Here is a 15,796-nt window from a genome sequence, read left to right on the forward strand (position 1 = left end):
GGCTGTCACATAAAAATCAATTTGACGCGGCAATGAGATAGCAAAATCGGTCACAGCCACGCGCGATATTCTTCTTATTTACGTTAAAATAAATTATTAAATGGAAACAGATTTTTCTTTTAAACATGAAATTCAAGACTGTTTGTTGTGTTCATGTACGTCTGAACCGCTACTCCTTTGTTAAGGACAGATTACATAAATTATGTTTCCATTACGTGTGTGTGTGTGTGTGTGTTTGTGTGTGTTTGTGTGTGTGTCTCTGTGTGTTTGTGTGTTTTTCTACGTCAAATGCCAATTAACCAAACGGGCAAGCTTCGAGACAAACAACAAACATCTCATGTGCCTGAAAGTGACACAGAAACGCTGTCCTTCGCTTGTAATTTGACCTCACGCCACCTAAATCGGTCAACATTGGCTGCCAATCAACCCACCCGCCAGCCAGTCTTAAAGAGACGAGGTTTCTGGTACTAGATCTAGTCTGATTGGTTGTTTTGCGTCCATGCATGACGTTTATGATTGTTGACAGTTTTCTTTCATGAGATAATCTTTCAACATATTCAAATTCTCAGCTATGCGGAGAGAGCGGAAATCAGTCAACAGACATCGATCACCGTGTTATTGAAGTCGACACAACGCTTAAATAATGTCACTTAAAAGATGCGTATGCCCTAACACCTAGAGCTACGATCATGAAATTTTAAAAATGAAAATACTCAAAACTTCTCATTCCCGAAGAGTAGGTCCGCTGAGTAAGACTTCTGGGACAAGCATTGACATCTTCTTTTCCGCTGCACAGTACCGTACCTTTAAACAAAAGCGATGGAGTACAGCCATGCATAGGTAGTCTAATGTATGCTTCGGGCTCGGAAATATGATTTGCTTACCCAAAATAGTGAATCAGTTTGACGGGAGTGTCATGTTACTTGTGAACCGTGAATCGGAGCAAAGGTCTTTTGGTTATACTCACCAGATTAGTCAAATGATACTGTTCATACTGAAGACTACGACTGAGAGCATAGAAGGGGATGGAGATGGGGGTTGGAAGGATGGTCAGGAGGCGTTCTGACTACAGTGGACCCCCCCCCCCCCACCACCACCACCACCACCCCCTTTGAGACCTTCCAACTGAAGACTTGCTCCTTTTTAAGACCTTGATTTTTTTTTTCAAGATTGTCTCAGTAAATTTACCTCCATTTTAAGACTCACTCCTGATTTTCTCAGAGTTGTGTAGGTCTATAAAGGATGAGTTGCTCTGTACCACATCGGATCGCTCTCGAAACAAACTAAGCTCCGCCCATTTCCCTGTTTGCTCAGAGTTGTAACATCGTCTAAAGGAATTAATTAATTTTGAGAGAAGTCTAGGACCAGTTCGTAATCATAGACAACCGTGTCCTCTTGCTCAATCAGAACGGAACAATACCGCATCAGAGCTTTTTACGAACGGAACGTCTCCCGGCACACCGTGAGGGCGGGGTACCGACTCACACCCGCTTTGTGGCCTAGTCACCGACTTCACGGTCTACTTGCTTTCAAACTGTCAAGGGTGCCACGTCGCCCCCCACAAGCAGTGCCAAATCGCCCCCGTGTATTCCACATGCATCAAATCTTTTCTTAACTTCCGTCCTTCTCGGCTTCTGTCTTCGAATTTGGAGTAATCTCAAAATGTCTCTCTTGTTCACAATCTGTTTGAGATCCTAGCCTTTTCGCTTTTACTGAGTTTCCCGCGTTAATAATTACACACACACACACACACACACACACACACACACACACACACACACACACCTCTTTCTCCAGCTTCGGTGTCTCCTTTCGTTATCTTAATAATAATAATAATAACTGGACATTTTTAAGTGCCTAACCTATGGCTCTAGGCCCTTTACAAAAGAACATATACAGAATAGAACAATTAAATGTACAACCTGCATAAAACAATGAACCACACTTAACTTGATGTGTTTGTAGAAACAAAATTGATTGCTATTAAAAAAGAGCAAGAAAAAGCCATGAACTACTTCCCATCAATTAAAGATTACCGATATAGATTTAATCACAGAAGACATAATACCGATAGGTCTGTGCGCGAATAAAAAATAAAATGCCACGATGGCGTTGAAAGCCAGCCAGTATCCGAAGAACGGGGTGAAAATCTATGTTCGCTATTTCAAGTACAAAACTAATACGTAATGGGAAAAACTGTTGTGACGTACGAGTCCCACCTTTACAGCTATTCTCCGTGGAACCGATGCGCCTGCCAACCAAGAAACAAGGTTTGAACGGACTGAGAATCTCAAACATTTCAATGGCGTGGTAAACTATTGCAAACATGAATGCATGAGACTACACCCCAACCACAGGCACAGTACTCATATATGTTTACTCTGCGGTTAAATTCTTGCAGGTTGTATGCCTTGTATTGTTGCCTCTTGTGAATAAATCCATGAGAGAAAAATAATCATTGTTCGGTGTCGTTGATCGTAAACCGGTCAGAGTTTCTGCTCGGGGACCAAAAAATATATCACCTGTTTTAGCTACTTATTGATATGTTAACACACACTGGCCGCGCGCGCACACAAACACACACTCGCACACACACACACACACACACACACACACACACACACACACACACACACACGCACGCACTGACACCGCAAAGAATCACGAATCATCTCTCGATGAGTCAATAAAAGTAAGAAATTAACAACAGATCAAGCGAACGACGTCTTACGCCTATACTGCAAATAAATGTGTCAACACAGTCTACCCAATGAATAGAGAGTGTAAGTTTGACGACAGTAGACGGGTAGGGTGTGGGTGTCGGGTGTCAGGGTGGCAAAGACACCCGTAGTTCCGCCACTCCCAGTACTTACCGGACAGAAAGGATCGTCTGCAACCGGACAGAAAGGATCGTCTGCACGCTTTAATGCACAACTAGTTGACTATAATGGATAACTTTTACATAGGGGCGTGGGAACAGGGAAGATAGGGCGGGGGGGGGGGGGGGGGGGATGGATGGTGAGAGTGTTTGGTTAGGTGAGGAATTGTATGACGGCTTCAAGTTACTAGTGCCAAAACCTGGGTATGACGGCTTACTAGTGCCAAAACCTGGGGTTACCCATTATCACGTGATAATTACTAATTAACGCTGTCAGTTACTGTTTTCACTCGTTAGTTACTCATTTTCACGGGATAATTAGTAATTTTCACGGGAAAATGACTAATTTTTAGTTTTGGCACTAGCAATCCGTCAGAAAGTGAGCCAAAACTAACAAGAGGCGAAGCCATCAAGGCTCACGTAAGAAATCGACAAACAGTAACACAAACTCAATCACTCCGTCACACACACACACACACACACACACACACACACACACACACACACACACACACACACACACACACAGAAAGAGCATAGGTGAAACTGTGCAAGAAAGCGAGACACTAGATCTAGATCTGTCTGTCTGCATGTAGCCTACTTACAGGACACGACTGCCAACTAGTCTCGGCGCGCTCAAAATAATAATGACCGAGACTTTCAGTACTTCCTTCGCGTGACGTCTAACCCTCTTACGTCATAATGTGACGTCAATGTAATGTGACGTCTTCAAATGTTAGAGTTTCTACCACAGACATACACACACACGCACGCACAAACACACACACACACACACGCACAAACGCACAGACAGACAAAGTTATGATCGCATAGGCTACACTTACGTGAGCCAAAAATCAGTAATTAACAGGTGAAAGTTAGTGATTTTCCCGGGAAAATTAGTAATTAACACGTGAAAATGGTAATTATCAAGGGAAAATTAGTAATTTTCCCTTGATAATTACAATTATGAGGTTTTGGCACTAGTAAGCCCTATGACGGCTTACTAGTGCCAAAACCTGGGGTTACCCATTATCACGTGATAATTACTAATTAACGCTGTCAGTTACTATTTTCACCTGTTAGTTACTCATTTTCACGGGAAAATTACTAATTTTTAGTTTTGGCACTAGCAATCCGTCAGGAAGTGAGCCAAAACTAAAAATTAGTAATCAACAGGTGAAAGTTAGTGATTTTCCCGGGAAAATTAGTAATAAACACGTGAAAATGGTAATTATGACAATTATGAGGTTTTGGCACGAGTAAGCCGTCATAGTATTGGATTGAATGCTCTGGAGGGTGTACCCGTTCTCTGTCTGTCTGTCTGTGTGTCTCTCTCTCTCTCTGTCTGTGTCTGTCTCTCTCTCTGTCTTTCTCCCTCGCTCTGTTGGTGTATGTCGTGTGCCGCGTACCTGGCTGCCTATCCGTGAGAGAGAGAGGGAGAGAGAGAGAGAGAGGGAAAGAGAGAGAGGGAGAGAGAGAGAGGGAGAGAGAGTGTGTTTGTGTACGTGCGTGTGTGTGTGCGTGTGTGTTTGTGAGAGAGAGTGAGAAAGAGAGAGAAAGAGAGAGAATGCGCGTTTGTGTGCGTGCCTGTGTGTGTGCGTGTGTGTTCATGAATGTAATGCCTTTTTTCTGCCACTTCACCTTCTTCAAAAATGTGCACGAAAAATGTTTAGGCCTAAAAAAAAAATAGGTGTGGTTACGGTAACCCGACCTACCCTATTTTTTGGGGCCGACCCTATAACTTTTCATTACATTTGTCAAAAAAACCCCCAAAAAAACCAAGTAAACGAGTGCAGAAAACGCAATGAAAGCGAAAGCGCCCGAGTCGCACACTTATTTCCCTGTCAAGTAGGTTTAATTTGTACACATTAGAAAAAAAAGTTTAAAAAAAAAAAGTGATTGCCTACCTTCCTACCCTATTTTTTTTGGCTATGTTACCGTAACCACACCTATTGGTTTTTTTTGGCCTTAACCGCGCAAAGCCAAATCAGGACAAGCCACTAAAGAATAAGAATAAGAATAATAATAACTCACAGGAGACTCAGATCGACATGGACTAAGACTGACGGGGTTGGGTGGGAACAGCCGGATAGTGCAATTGCGCAGAAAGCACAGATGGAAGCCACCACATTTCTTGCAAATATGAAACGAGATCGCGGTGTTTGTGTGATACACATCTCACGTTGTTCCTACCCCCCCCCCCCCCCCCCCACACCGAGACAGAAAATATGTCTTCACACCCAAACATGTTCCTGCTTCTTCACCTTATTGGCTTCGTTTTGTTTTGTGGTTGCCTTGGGTTTGTGTGTGTGCCTATTTCCCCCTTGTTCGCGCATTGTCTTTACCAGTAAGGCTGAAAAGAATGAAAACAAAAATGAAGACAGAAAGAAAGGCCGGATAGGAAAGACAAAAAAACACACACACACAAAAATGTTAAAATCGAAGTGGTTTTCTCGTAAAATACGTTGTTTACAGGCTTAAACTCGGATTGCCAGTCTTTTGGAGACACTTAACAGCCACCAACATAGGAAAATGAAGTAACGATCTTTGGAGCCGATTTCTCTCTCTCTCTCTCTCGTGTGTGCCGGTGTGTGTGTGTGTGTGTGTGTGTGTGTGTGTGTGTGTGTGACTGTACCACTGCTAAGAATGGAAGCCCAAAGACTGATGTCCTAATACAATGATTAATTCGCCGATTCATGGACAAAGGTAATCACATTTTATTTAATAACGAACACAGGAAACGTTAGTTATTGGTACTTAAAAAAAAAAAATTCTAATCTTAAATTCAAGATGGCTAGAGGCGAATTGAATTCAGCTCAAGCCATCTTGAAACCGAACGCCTGCTCAGATGAGCTATTTTACTTACATTTTCTCATAATTATTTGTATGTCTCTTCACTTGCAAAAACCAATAGGTCGACGAACTCGTGAATGTTTCGTTTGGTCAAAAATCAAACGTTCAAATAACTAAATGTTCAAATAACTAAATGTTCAAATAACTAAATGTTCAAATAACTAAATGTTCAAATAACTAAATGTTCAAATAACTAAATGTTCTTGTTTTTCGATTCTTGAGTTTGGAGTGTTAGCTGTCTGTTTCCGATGTCATGGACAAAGGGGTCAACGCAGCACACAGACACACAGGAGTGCATAACGATTGCCCAGTGACCACTCTGCAACGTGCCATCAGTGTGCGACTTCCACGTCGGATTAGCTGAGAAAACACTTTGTGTATGAGGGCTGTTTTCACAACTTGACACAAGACGAGGAAACAGTTGGGAGTCTGGTCACTGGTTTGTTTTGATCTGTTTGTTTGTTTGTATTTTGTTTTATGTTTTTTTTTTTTCTTACCTGAGAGGATCCAAGAAGTGCAGTCAGTGTGTTCGTGTTTTCAACCTGGAAATGCCGGTACGAAGACCTGACATGGCCCTTACAAAACATTCTGGCGCACAGACTCAGACACATAGAGGCAGACTCTGACCGAACGATCGGCCAACAAAAAGACGCAGACACCCGGAAAGACACACAGACACACGCGCACATTGTGTATATTTTCACAAATTCTTTTATAATGCGTGGCCCGTAACACTGTGAGAAAAAAAGTATTTGCAAATGATCGTTGTATAACCTCGCTCCCTTTTTCTCCTTTACATAAAACCAAACAGAGTTACGCAGACCAGTGCTTTCGTTTTTTCCTTGTTATTATGTTTTTTTGGGTGTTATTATCAATGTGAATTAACTCCATAACCTTACAGGTTAGTAGCACATGTGTGGAACTCTTGCCGAAGTTTCATTTGAAGACTCGTAAGGGAGGTAACCTCCGGAATTCTGTGCTGGTTTGAACTTGTGTGTTTATCTTTCTTGTCACTCGTATCGCTGACATCACATTCATCTTGATGCAGGACAATTTTCCCTTTTTCTGAGATTTTATCCTGTTCAAGTTTGAAAAACAACAAAAACAGAGATGGACATGAAAATCAATAGATCGTGTTGTTACAAACAAAAAGGTCTGAAACTGGATTATACTCGTTCACTTGAAGTCGGAGTGTGTTCAGTCACATCATCTAGCTATATCTATATACGGCTTGTGTCTGTCTGTCTGTGTGTTCACGATTCACGGCCAAGGCTTGTGTGTGTGTGTCTGTCTGTCTGTGTGTTCACGATTCACGGCTAAAGTTCTCGATGGATCTGCTTCAAATTTGGTGGGCATATTCAGGTAGACCCCGGACACAATCGTGGAAAATTTTGAACACGTGCGTGCTCTCAGCGCGCAGCGTTGAACCGATTTTGGTTTTTCTGTACATCCATTCCCAGTAACTCTTCCTTATCTTCTCCAGTGTTTTGCGCGTTTATCTCCCTTCCTTCGTACGGTGCGCCGGCGAAGCCGTCGTACACCCAGCAAAGCCGGGTCCCCGGCGAAGCCGGGTATTCGGCTCTACTTCTTCCCGGCGAAGCCGTACCCGGCGAAGCGGGTATTCATCTAGTTTTCAATATGTCTTCACTGACTGACGGTAACTAAATAAATATCAAAAGTAGCGGAGGAATATTTTAAAATTGGCATAGAAACATTTCAAGTGAACCCCCAGGCTGTACCAGCAAAGAGCATTTTTCAATCCTGTCAATAAAGAAACAGGAAGCCTTGTGTAAGTAAGAACCCTGGTTTGATTTGTTAGGGCAAATATTCTGACTACATCCATGGCTAAGCGTCCATATAACATAACAATCAAAAGGTTAAGAAACTTAAAATCATTTGTATTCTACTCAGGTGTATTCTGCATTCATCTGTGTTTAAAGTTAAAAATATTGTCCCTCTTGTGAAAGTACGTCTTTCGGCCAAGGCAGAAGCACACCATTACAAAATGAATCAAATGATCATGCTGTAACTTGAAACATCTTTTGGGTTTTAGTTTTTTTCAGGAAATTTGCCACATAAAATAAATCCTTACAAAATCCATGTGGACACATAGGACTCCACATTTATCTTTTCTTTCTTCGTGTTTTGTGCTATGCCTTTTATGTGTGGTTGTGACTTTGCTTCCTTGTGCTGTTAGCTTTGTCAGGGCTGGGGGGCGAGTACCACTTCTCAATGTCCTCGATCGCTGTGGGCAGCTCCTTGCCCCTGGTCTCGGGCAGAAAGTGAATGCTGATGACCACCAGCACACACAGAGACCCCGTGATGACGCCAGGGCCCCACACAACTATCAGTGCCTGGTGGAGACAAAATGGATACATTCATGACACAGAGGAGGGGAGTGAAACACATTTTCGTTTTTCTTCCTCTGTCTTTCTTTATCAAGAAATAGCCGATTGACAGTTATTTTGTAAACATGGATATTATTTTCTGTCTGTCTACTTCATACTTACCAGATTCTTCATGAAAGGAGCGATCATGCCACCGACACGGCCCACAGTGGAGCCGGTTCCCAGTGCTTGATTTCTGCCGGGAATAAGAAAACACGCGGGTGATGAACGTCTTAGTTAAGCTGATCTGAGTGAAGCACTGTCAAGAGATATTATTTGTCCGTGATACATACAAACACTCCTCATTACTATGACTCACTGATTACTCAAGTGAGCACACACCCCCTCCCCCCCCCCCCCAAAAAAAAAACACCCCACAAAAAACAAGACTGAAAAACTGAAACGTTTAAGATAAAAACTGGTCAAAAGCTTAGAAAAAGCTTTCCAGGGGAGGCAATCAAGATGCTGCAAGTCAAACATGGAGTCTTCAGCTGTTCTCTCCCTTGTATGGAGTATGGATTCGTATTATGGCAGTCAAAAGGCATCAAACTCTGAAATACACAGCTTAAGGTCAAGTTGCAAGAACAACAACAACAAAAGTTACCTTAAGTTAGTGGGGAAGTATTCAGGTGTGTAGAAGAAGAGACCACCGAAGGCACCAGACCCCCCGACCATCCCCAACATGGCGAAGACCGCCGACATGGTGGCCAGGGTGGCGTTGCCTGCAGAGGGAAACACCACAATCCCATATCATGCAACTGAAAAGTGTCAGTTCAGTGGTCTTTTGAACACAGCGTTCCGACTAGTAATACAATGCTACCTATGCTGAGAGGGTGCATTTGTGACGAGTTATTAAGGAGGATATCTTGGTTAAAAGTAATAGACAAAGGGACAACACTGAGTGTTTATTTCTTTATTTTTCTCTGTCTCATTCAGTATATTTGGGGAAAGGGGACTCAGAGGACTGCCTTATAGCCAAACATTTCATAGCCATTTTGGCCAATTTTGCTGAATAAATTAAAACCTGACAACATCCTTTTTCCTTTTATTCTTTTTTTTTAGGAGTATATCACTGCTGTAGAGAATATTTTGGCAACAGAAAAACAGAACAAAAGGAGATAAGCACATTACCTGAGAACAGTTTGCAGATTGCGCTGGCAATACACCCTAGACCTGCCAACGCATAGAATCCCTGCACTGTGCGTTTTCTTCCAAACCTGAGCAAGGAAGAACATGATATAGAACACGCAAAGAATTGAATTTTCTGTTCTACAGACTCAAGAACAAATCCATTTTGCAACGACACACTATGAACCTTGAAGTCGGTCTTCTCATTTTAGACACAGAGAAAAGTCTCACTGTATATTAAGATTCCAGTCAAGAAATTGACTGATTGAAAAATGATACCCAGGTATGAACATCATAGACACAGATACAGACAGATACAAAGACTGACAGACAAAGATACAGATAAAGAGCTGATAAACACCCACACACACACACACACACACTCACACACACACACACACACACACACACACACACTCACACACACACACACACACACACACACACACACACACACACACACACACACACAAAAGGCAGGCAGGCAGGCAGACAGGAACGCACACGACATACACCGAGACAGACAGAAACAGAGAGAGAGAGAGAGAGACAGACAGACAGACAGACAGACAGACAGACAGACAGACAGACACAGACACAGACACTGACAGGCAGACAGACAGAGAAAGGTACACCCAGATCATTCACGCTTTTCTTGGAAGGGAAACACACACACACACACACACACACATCCACACACACACACACACACAGGAAGAAAAGACTCCTGGAGAAGAGGAGCTGCTTCAATACCTGTCTACCCCGAGAAAGAGAAGGACGGCTGGCGGAACCTCCATGAGCGCCATCAGGAAGTAGTTGAGGTAGGGGTCGCCAGCATAGGACGTGGACATGAGGTAGAGTGTGAAGACCACGAAGGCTACAGTGAACCTGCAATTATTATCATCATTATTTCATTCATTAACAATTTTCATTCCTTGCTTTTACACTAGATACACAGCGTTGGCGCGTAACACCGTTATGCGTACCATTAATAACTTGTAATGCATTGTTATACCTGGTGCATGACATCTTATGTCATAGATGCAAGCGTCTGGAAGCTACTACTAACAACAGCAACAACAGCAACAACAACTTCAACAACAATAACATTGGGACTTGCACAGTTACAGAAGCTGTGACTGAGAAACGAATGTACGAGTTGTTAGAGCAAAAAGACTCTCTTGCCACGGCGTGATTGTATGAGTGCGTTTTTCCCCCTTGTTTTTGTTGTTGTTGTTGTTACATTTAGTCAAGTTTTTTAGAGTTTTTTAACGAGCTTTTGTAAGCATCAGTTTCAACAGAAAAAACCTTCTTATTCTTATTCCTCTTCCAAGCAAAGAGAATAAGAATAAGAATAAGAATACTTTATTATCTCATAGAGAAATTCAGGCGTGGTACATAACAATAATACAAACAGGACATTGTTTTTACATAAGACATATAGCACTATATAACAGGGGAGGTTATAAACACACCTCCCACATACCTTTCTGGCCATTCCTTGCATTGTGCTTACGCATTCAGTCATGAACACATCCATGTCTCACTTACACATCGCACACATGGACACTATATGATTCTTATACGCTCAACTTACCCATTCACACATGGACATTCGACCACGCTCCACTTACACATTCTTATACGCTCTACTTACACATTCACACATGGGCATTCTTATATGCTCCACTTACACATACCCACATGGACATTCGACTACGCCCACTTACACATTCCCACATGGACATCTTTAAAGCACTGCGCTTACATATTCTCGCACACCCACGCGTATAACGGACTATGGCTAAACATCATTGCAAAAAATCATAGCATACAATATATCACAGAAAAAATACGGACGTACATAAAACCAATACATACATGTACATTACTACTGATTGCACTGGCAGAAGAGGGGCTGAGTCGGGTATGTGGATGTGGACAAAAAAAGATGAACACTAACCAGGCCCCAAACGTAAGCAATGCGTTGAATCGAAGTCTCCTGTGCCTGAACATGTCAACGAGGGTCAGCTTTCGTGTGGCGGTCAGCCTGATGTCTTTGGCCACTTCTGTGCGGTCTGCGCCACAACTGACCAGTTCTACGCCCTCTTCGCTGACCGCTGGCAGTGCTGTGGCACCGTTTGCTATTCCTGTCACTACATTCATGAAATATAAAAGTGTTGGTCACGGCAAGCTGAAGATATTTGTCATGTTCAAAAAGACTCTGAAAACAGTCAATCATTCCAAAAGGAAGTGTATTTGGCGATGTGGACCGAGAAAGAAGAGGACTGAGGATCCTGAGGGGGGAGTGGTAGAATGGTATTGAAATGCGATGAGTTAAGATGATCTGTCGAAGTCAGAAACACTACACACACACACACACACACACACACACACACACACACACACACACACACACAAGAGAAAGATTTTTTTAAGAAAATAGGACAGGTATTCAGAGACTCATCCATAAGCGTTAAAGACATCATCTTCCATGCCATGTCCCTCTGATTTGACCATGAACACACGCAAGAAAACACACACACACACACACACCAACACAACCACAACCACAACCACACACACACACACACACCTACACCCACACACAAACACCCCCCCCCTCACACACACACACACAACTACACCCACACACAAACAACTACACCCACACACAAACACCCCCCCACACACAACTACACCCACACACAAACACACACACAACACACACACGCACTCACACATACACACACTGTCTCACCCCTCCCCCGGCTGCCAGTGCCAGACTGCTGTGACCGCTGGTCGTGTTGCAGCTGGCAGTGTCGCAGAGTGGTCAGTACCACGTCCAGGTCTTTCTTGTTGGCACGTGCAGCCTTGTTCAGCACTCGCAGCGAGGCCTGCTTCTTGCCGTTAGCCACCAGCCATCGCAGCGACTCGTCCACCCCGCTGAGGACACATGCACACACACACAAACTTGCAACAACAGCTTTCCAGAACACTAACACGATTGAATGTATTCTTTGTCTGCATGTGTGTCAAGTATTTTGTCCCCCCACATGTCATATTAACTCTACTTGTCCCAAGATAGGGGAGGGGGGGAGGGGTACATACTACACATTGTCACTGTTCCAGTGAAACCTCGAATCGGCTGCAAACCGTCATTATGAGGACAGTAGTTTCAAGAGACCAACATCGACACATACGGGCAAAAAGGAGAGAGTGGTTTACGGAGGCAACGTTTGAGAGACATAGGTTAATCTTGGTCTGTAATGTCTTGTTTTAGTGTAACCGAGTGCCGTAACACTACGATCACCTCGGGAGGCGAAGCGCAATCAAACAGGATTGAAAATGTTAGGGCTAATTTCTTAGCCCTATAAAAACTGTTATGCAAACCCGAAGGTTTCCATGAACATACAGAGAATCGGAAACCACCAGACCCCATCACAAACAGAACTCCACAACCCACTGGTGTTGACTTAAAGCCATATGTACTCGATGACTATACACGCTAATTGCTTTACCAACAGCTGGAGACAGACTAAATTAAGTTCCCTGCAAAATATTGTGGTCTAGGACCCCTTAAATGTTGAGATATTTGAATTTTCATTTTGATCTGGATCGTCCTATTTATAGATTTGGCAACACATGTAACGTTGATGCAAGGGAGAGAACACCGCGGCTTTGTTGACATCCTCACTTTTTCAGAGGCTAGAACAAGCTGTAATGCATGTATTATGGTCCGCGCATGGTGACGTATCGTCATTATATGGTCTTATGGTGCGTTTGACATCGATTGTGGGCAAACTACACTTTGTAAACACGGGAGTGCGTTCGTATGCCTTTAAAGGCCAACAATTCGGGTGCAGAGTCTGCTGTGAAAGGAGCGGTAAGCCTCCCCTGTCACATTAGAACACAAGAAAAAAAATCTGTTGGTTAAAAATCTGTATTAAGCAGTCAGTAAAATCCTCACAAGATCTGAATGACAACCACGAGGAGAGAGACGCCAGACAGCGTGTATTGAAGCACGCGCCAGGACTGGTGACGTAAGCAGTATGCAAATAAGGCCATGCTGCAGGAACCGACGGCCCACCATAGGTTGATGATGAGGGCACACAGGGAACGCTGCTCCCGTGGGAACAACTCGATCCCCATGGTGGCTATGCTGGTCACCACACCCTGCAAAACATGGGTAAGGATTTGGCTTTAGAGGGTCAATGGCGATGATAATGTTGTTTTACGCCCTCACGGTGAAACTATTAAGGGACATGGTCCTGGGTGTTACCCCGACTTTGGATTTGTTTTGTTTGTTTGCTTGACGCCCAGCCGACCACGAAGGGCCATATCAGGGCGGTGCTGCTTTGACATATAACGTGCGCCACACACAAGACAGAAGTCGCAGCACAGGGTTCATGTCTCACCCAGTCACATTATTCTGACACCGGACCAACCAGTCCTAGCACTAACCCCATAATGCCAGACGCCAGGCGGAGCAGCCACTAGATTGCCAATTTTAAAGTCTTAGGTATGACCCGGCCGGGGTTCGAACCCACGACCTCCCGATCACGGGGCGGACGCCTTACCACTAGGCCAACCGTGCCGGTCCGGCTTTGGATGAGATACACGGGTGTATGCGTGTTTAGATGTAATCAGCCGACTGCGCTTACGGCAGAATAACGAGGTCTTATACGTGCCGTTGTGGTGACACGGGGGTTGGACATGGATACCGTCCTGGCTTCCCGGCCCCCAGCATCAGCACCCACATTTGTCAAGGCACAGTCCTTAGAGTGAACACAGTTCGGCTCGCTATCTTAGATAATTATATGTGCCCAAGGTTTCGGGGGCCCAGTAGTTCCGTTGGTATGTATGTATGGGGCGATTTATATAGCGCTTGACGTTCTCTAAGCGCTTTACATATTAATTTCTGCTGTGTGAGATGGAATTTTTTAATCAATATATCACGCATTCACATCGGCCAGTAAATCTCAAGCCAATTAAGGCGAATATTTACTTTTCACGGCCTATTATTCCAAGTCACACGGGTATTTGGTGAACATTTGTATCTATGCCTATACAATTTTGCCAGGAAAGACCCTTTTGTCAATCGTGGGATCTTTAACGTGCACACCCCAATGTAGTGTACACGAAGGGACCTCGGTTTTTCGTCTCATCCGAAAGACTAGCACTTGAACCCACCACCTAGGTTAGGAAAGGGGGGAGAAAATTGCTAACGCCCTGACCCAGGGTCGAACTCGCAACCTCTCGCTTCCGAGCACAAGTGCGTTACCATTCGGCCACCCAGTCCACTAGTGTCAACTAAGACGACTATAACGACGCTGATGATGATGCTAACCTAAACTGCAGAAGACCTGATTAATTGTCAGAAGTGATCTCTCTGTCAAACGCCTGTGATAATTAAGCAAAATGGTAAAAAATGAAAAACAACGACTGACGAGGATAACGATAGTGGTGGTGGTGGTGGTGATGGTGCACAATTAGCTGATGACGGATGCTGAGAAGGAAGTTAGGCCAAACAAAAATATATGTTGGTTTAGGGTAACATGACCCCCCAAAAATAGGGTCGGTAGGTCGGCTTTTTTTTTTTTAGTCTCGGTATGGTTCGCAAAATGTGCCAGAAGTTGGGTTTTTTGATGATTTGTTTTGAGAAATTAAAAAAAAAAAAGCTTTAGGCTCGACGGGAAAAAAATAGGGTCGGTCGGGTTACCCTAAACCAACATATATTTTTGTTTGGCCTTATCACCGCACTTTCGGGACTATAAGGCGCAGCTTGAACCCCTGCGCCATATTGACCGGCATCGCCTTGTGTGTGGCTAAAGAAGAGTACAGATGTACCCATATCGCAATGCAAAGAAACATGACACTCCCTCTCTGCATGTGTCTGCTACTATCACCCTGGCAAAGTTTCCTCCCAGACATCAAAGGAGTCGGTCTCATAGTCAAAACTCGGTCATTGACCCGGGGTACCTGCTGAAACGTGCCGATCAAACACTTGAAGAGGGCCAGGAAGGGGTAGGAGGGGGAGGCACCGATAGCCACGCCCACCACCAGAAGCCCCAGCTGGGAGCCCAACAGCACCATCTTTCGCCCAAATCTGCATTCAAAACAGACGTATGCACATTGTAAACATCACAATCCGGGAACAGAGAGAGAGAGAGAGAGAGAGAGAGAGAGAGAGAGAGAGAGAGAGAGAGAGAGAGAGAGAGATCATCAAGCTATCATTTCATATATATTATCTTATTTACTTATCTATATTGTTAGTTTTATGTTTATGTTATTCCTTTCAATTTATAGTGAAGACAAGAGGTCGAATTTGAGATGCTGACCTCCTCAACGGCAAAAACCCAGAGCAGCAGGCGGACAGGAACATAAAGGTGTAAGCAAAAGGCTGCCCAGATCAGCTCCCTACCCCCACCTTGTCCACCAACGTAATAAAGAGAAACACCCCCAAAGTAAGACTCCTTCCTTTTTAAGACCTTTTCTCAGACTTTCTGATCATAACCTCTGTAAAATTACCCTAATTTTGAGACTG

At 43.8% G+C, this 15,796-nt stretch overlaps 1 protein-coding gene across 2 annotated transcripts in view; it reads right to left on the bottom strand.

The window, feature by feature from the left end:
• Positions 1-6,787: 6,787 nt before the first annotated feature.
• Positions 6,788-15,796, bottom strand: part of LOC138983792 (organic anion transporter 3-like) — a 28,393-nt gene continuing 19,384 nt past the window's right edge. For both annotated transcript variants that reach the window (XM_070357122.1, XM_070357130.1), the window contains 9 exons: positions 15,232-15,358; positions 13,220-13,425; positions 12,011-12,195; positions 11,213-11,405; positions 10,003-10,137; positions 9,253-9,338; positions 8,726-8,843; positions 8,245-8,317; positions 6,788-8,088 (listed from right to left, as the gene is read on the bottom strand). In XM_070357122.1, the coding sequence (XP_070213223.1) occupies positions 7,894-8,088; positions 8,245-8,317; positions 8,726-8,843; positions 9,253-9,338; positions 10,003-10,137; positions 11,213-11,405; positions 12,011-12,195; positions 13,220-13,425; positions 15,232-15,358 (1,318 nt within the window). In that variant the 3' untranslated portion in view covers positions 6,788-7,893. The remainder of the gene's footprint in view (positions 8,089-8,244; positions 8,318-8,725; positions 8,844-9,252; positions 9,339-10,002; positions 10,138-11,212; positions 11,406-12,010; positions 12,196-13,219; positions 13,426-15,231; positions 15,359-15,796) is intronic.

Source organism: Littorina saxatilis, linkage group LG1, assembly GCF_037325665.1.
Source record: "Littorina saxatilis isolate snail1 linkage group LG1, US_GU_Lsax_2.0, whole genome shotgun sequence".
In the NCBI taxonomy this organism is placed as follows: domain Eukaryota; kingdom Metazoa; phylum Mollusca; class Gastropoda; order Littorinimorpha; family Littorinidae; genus Littorina; species Littorina saxatilis.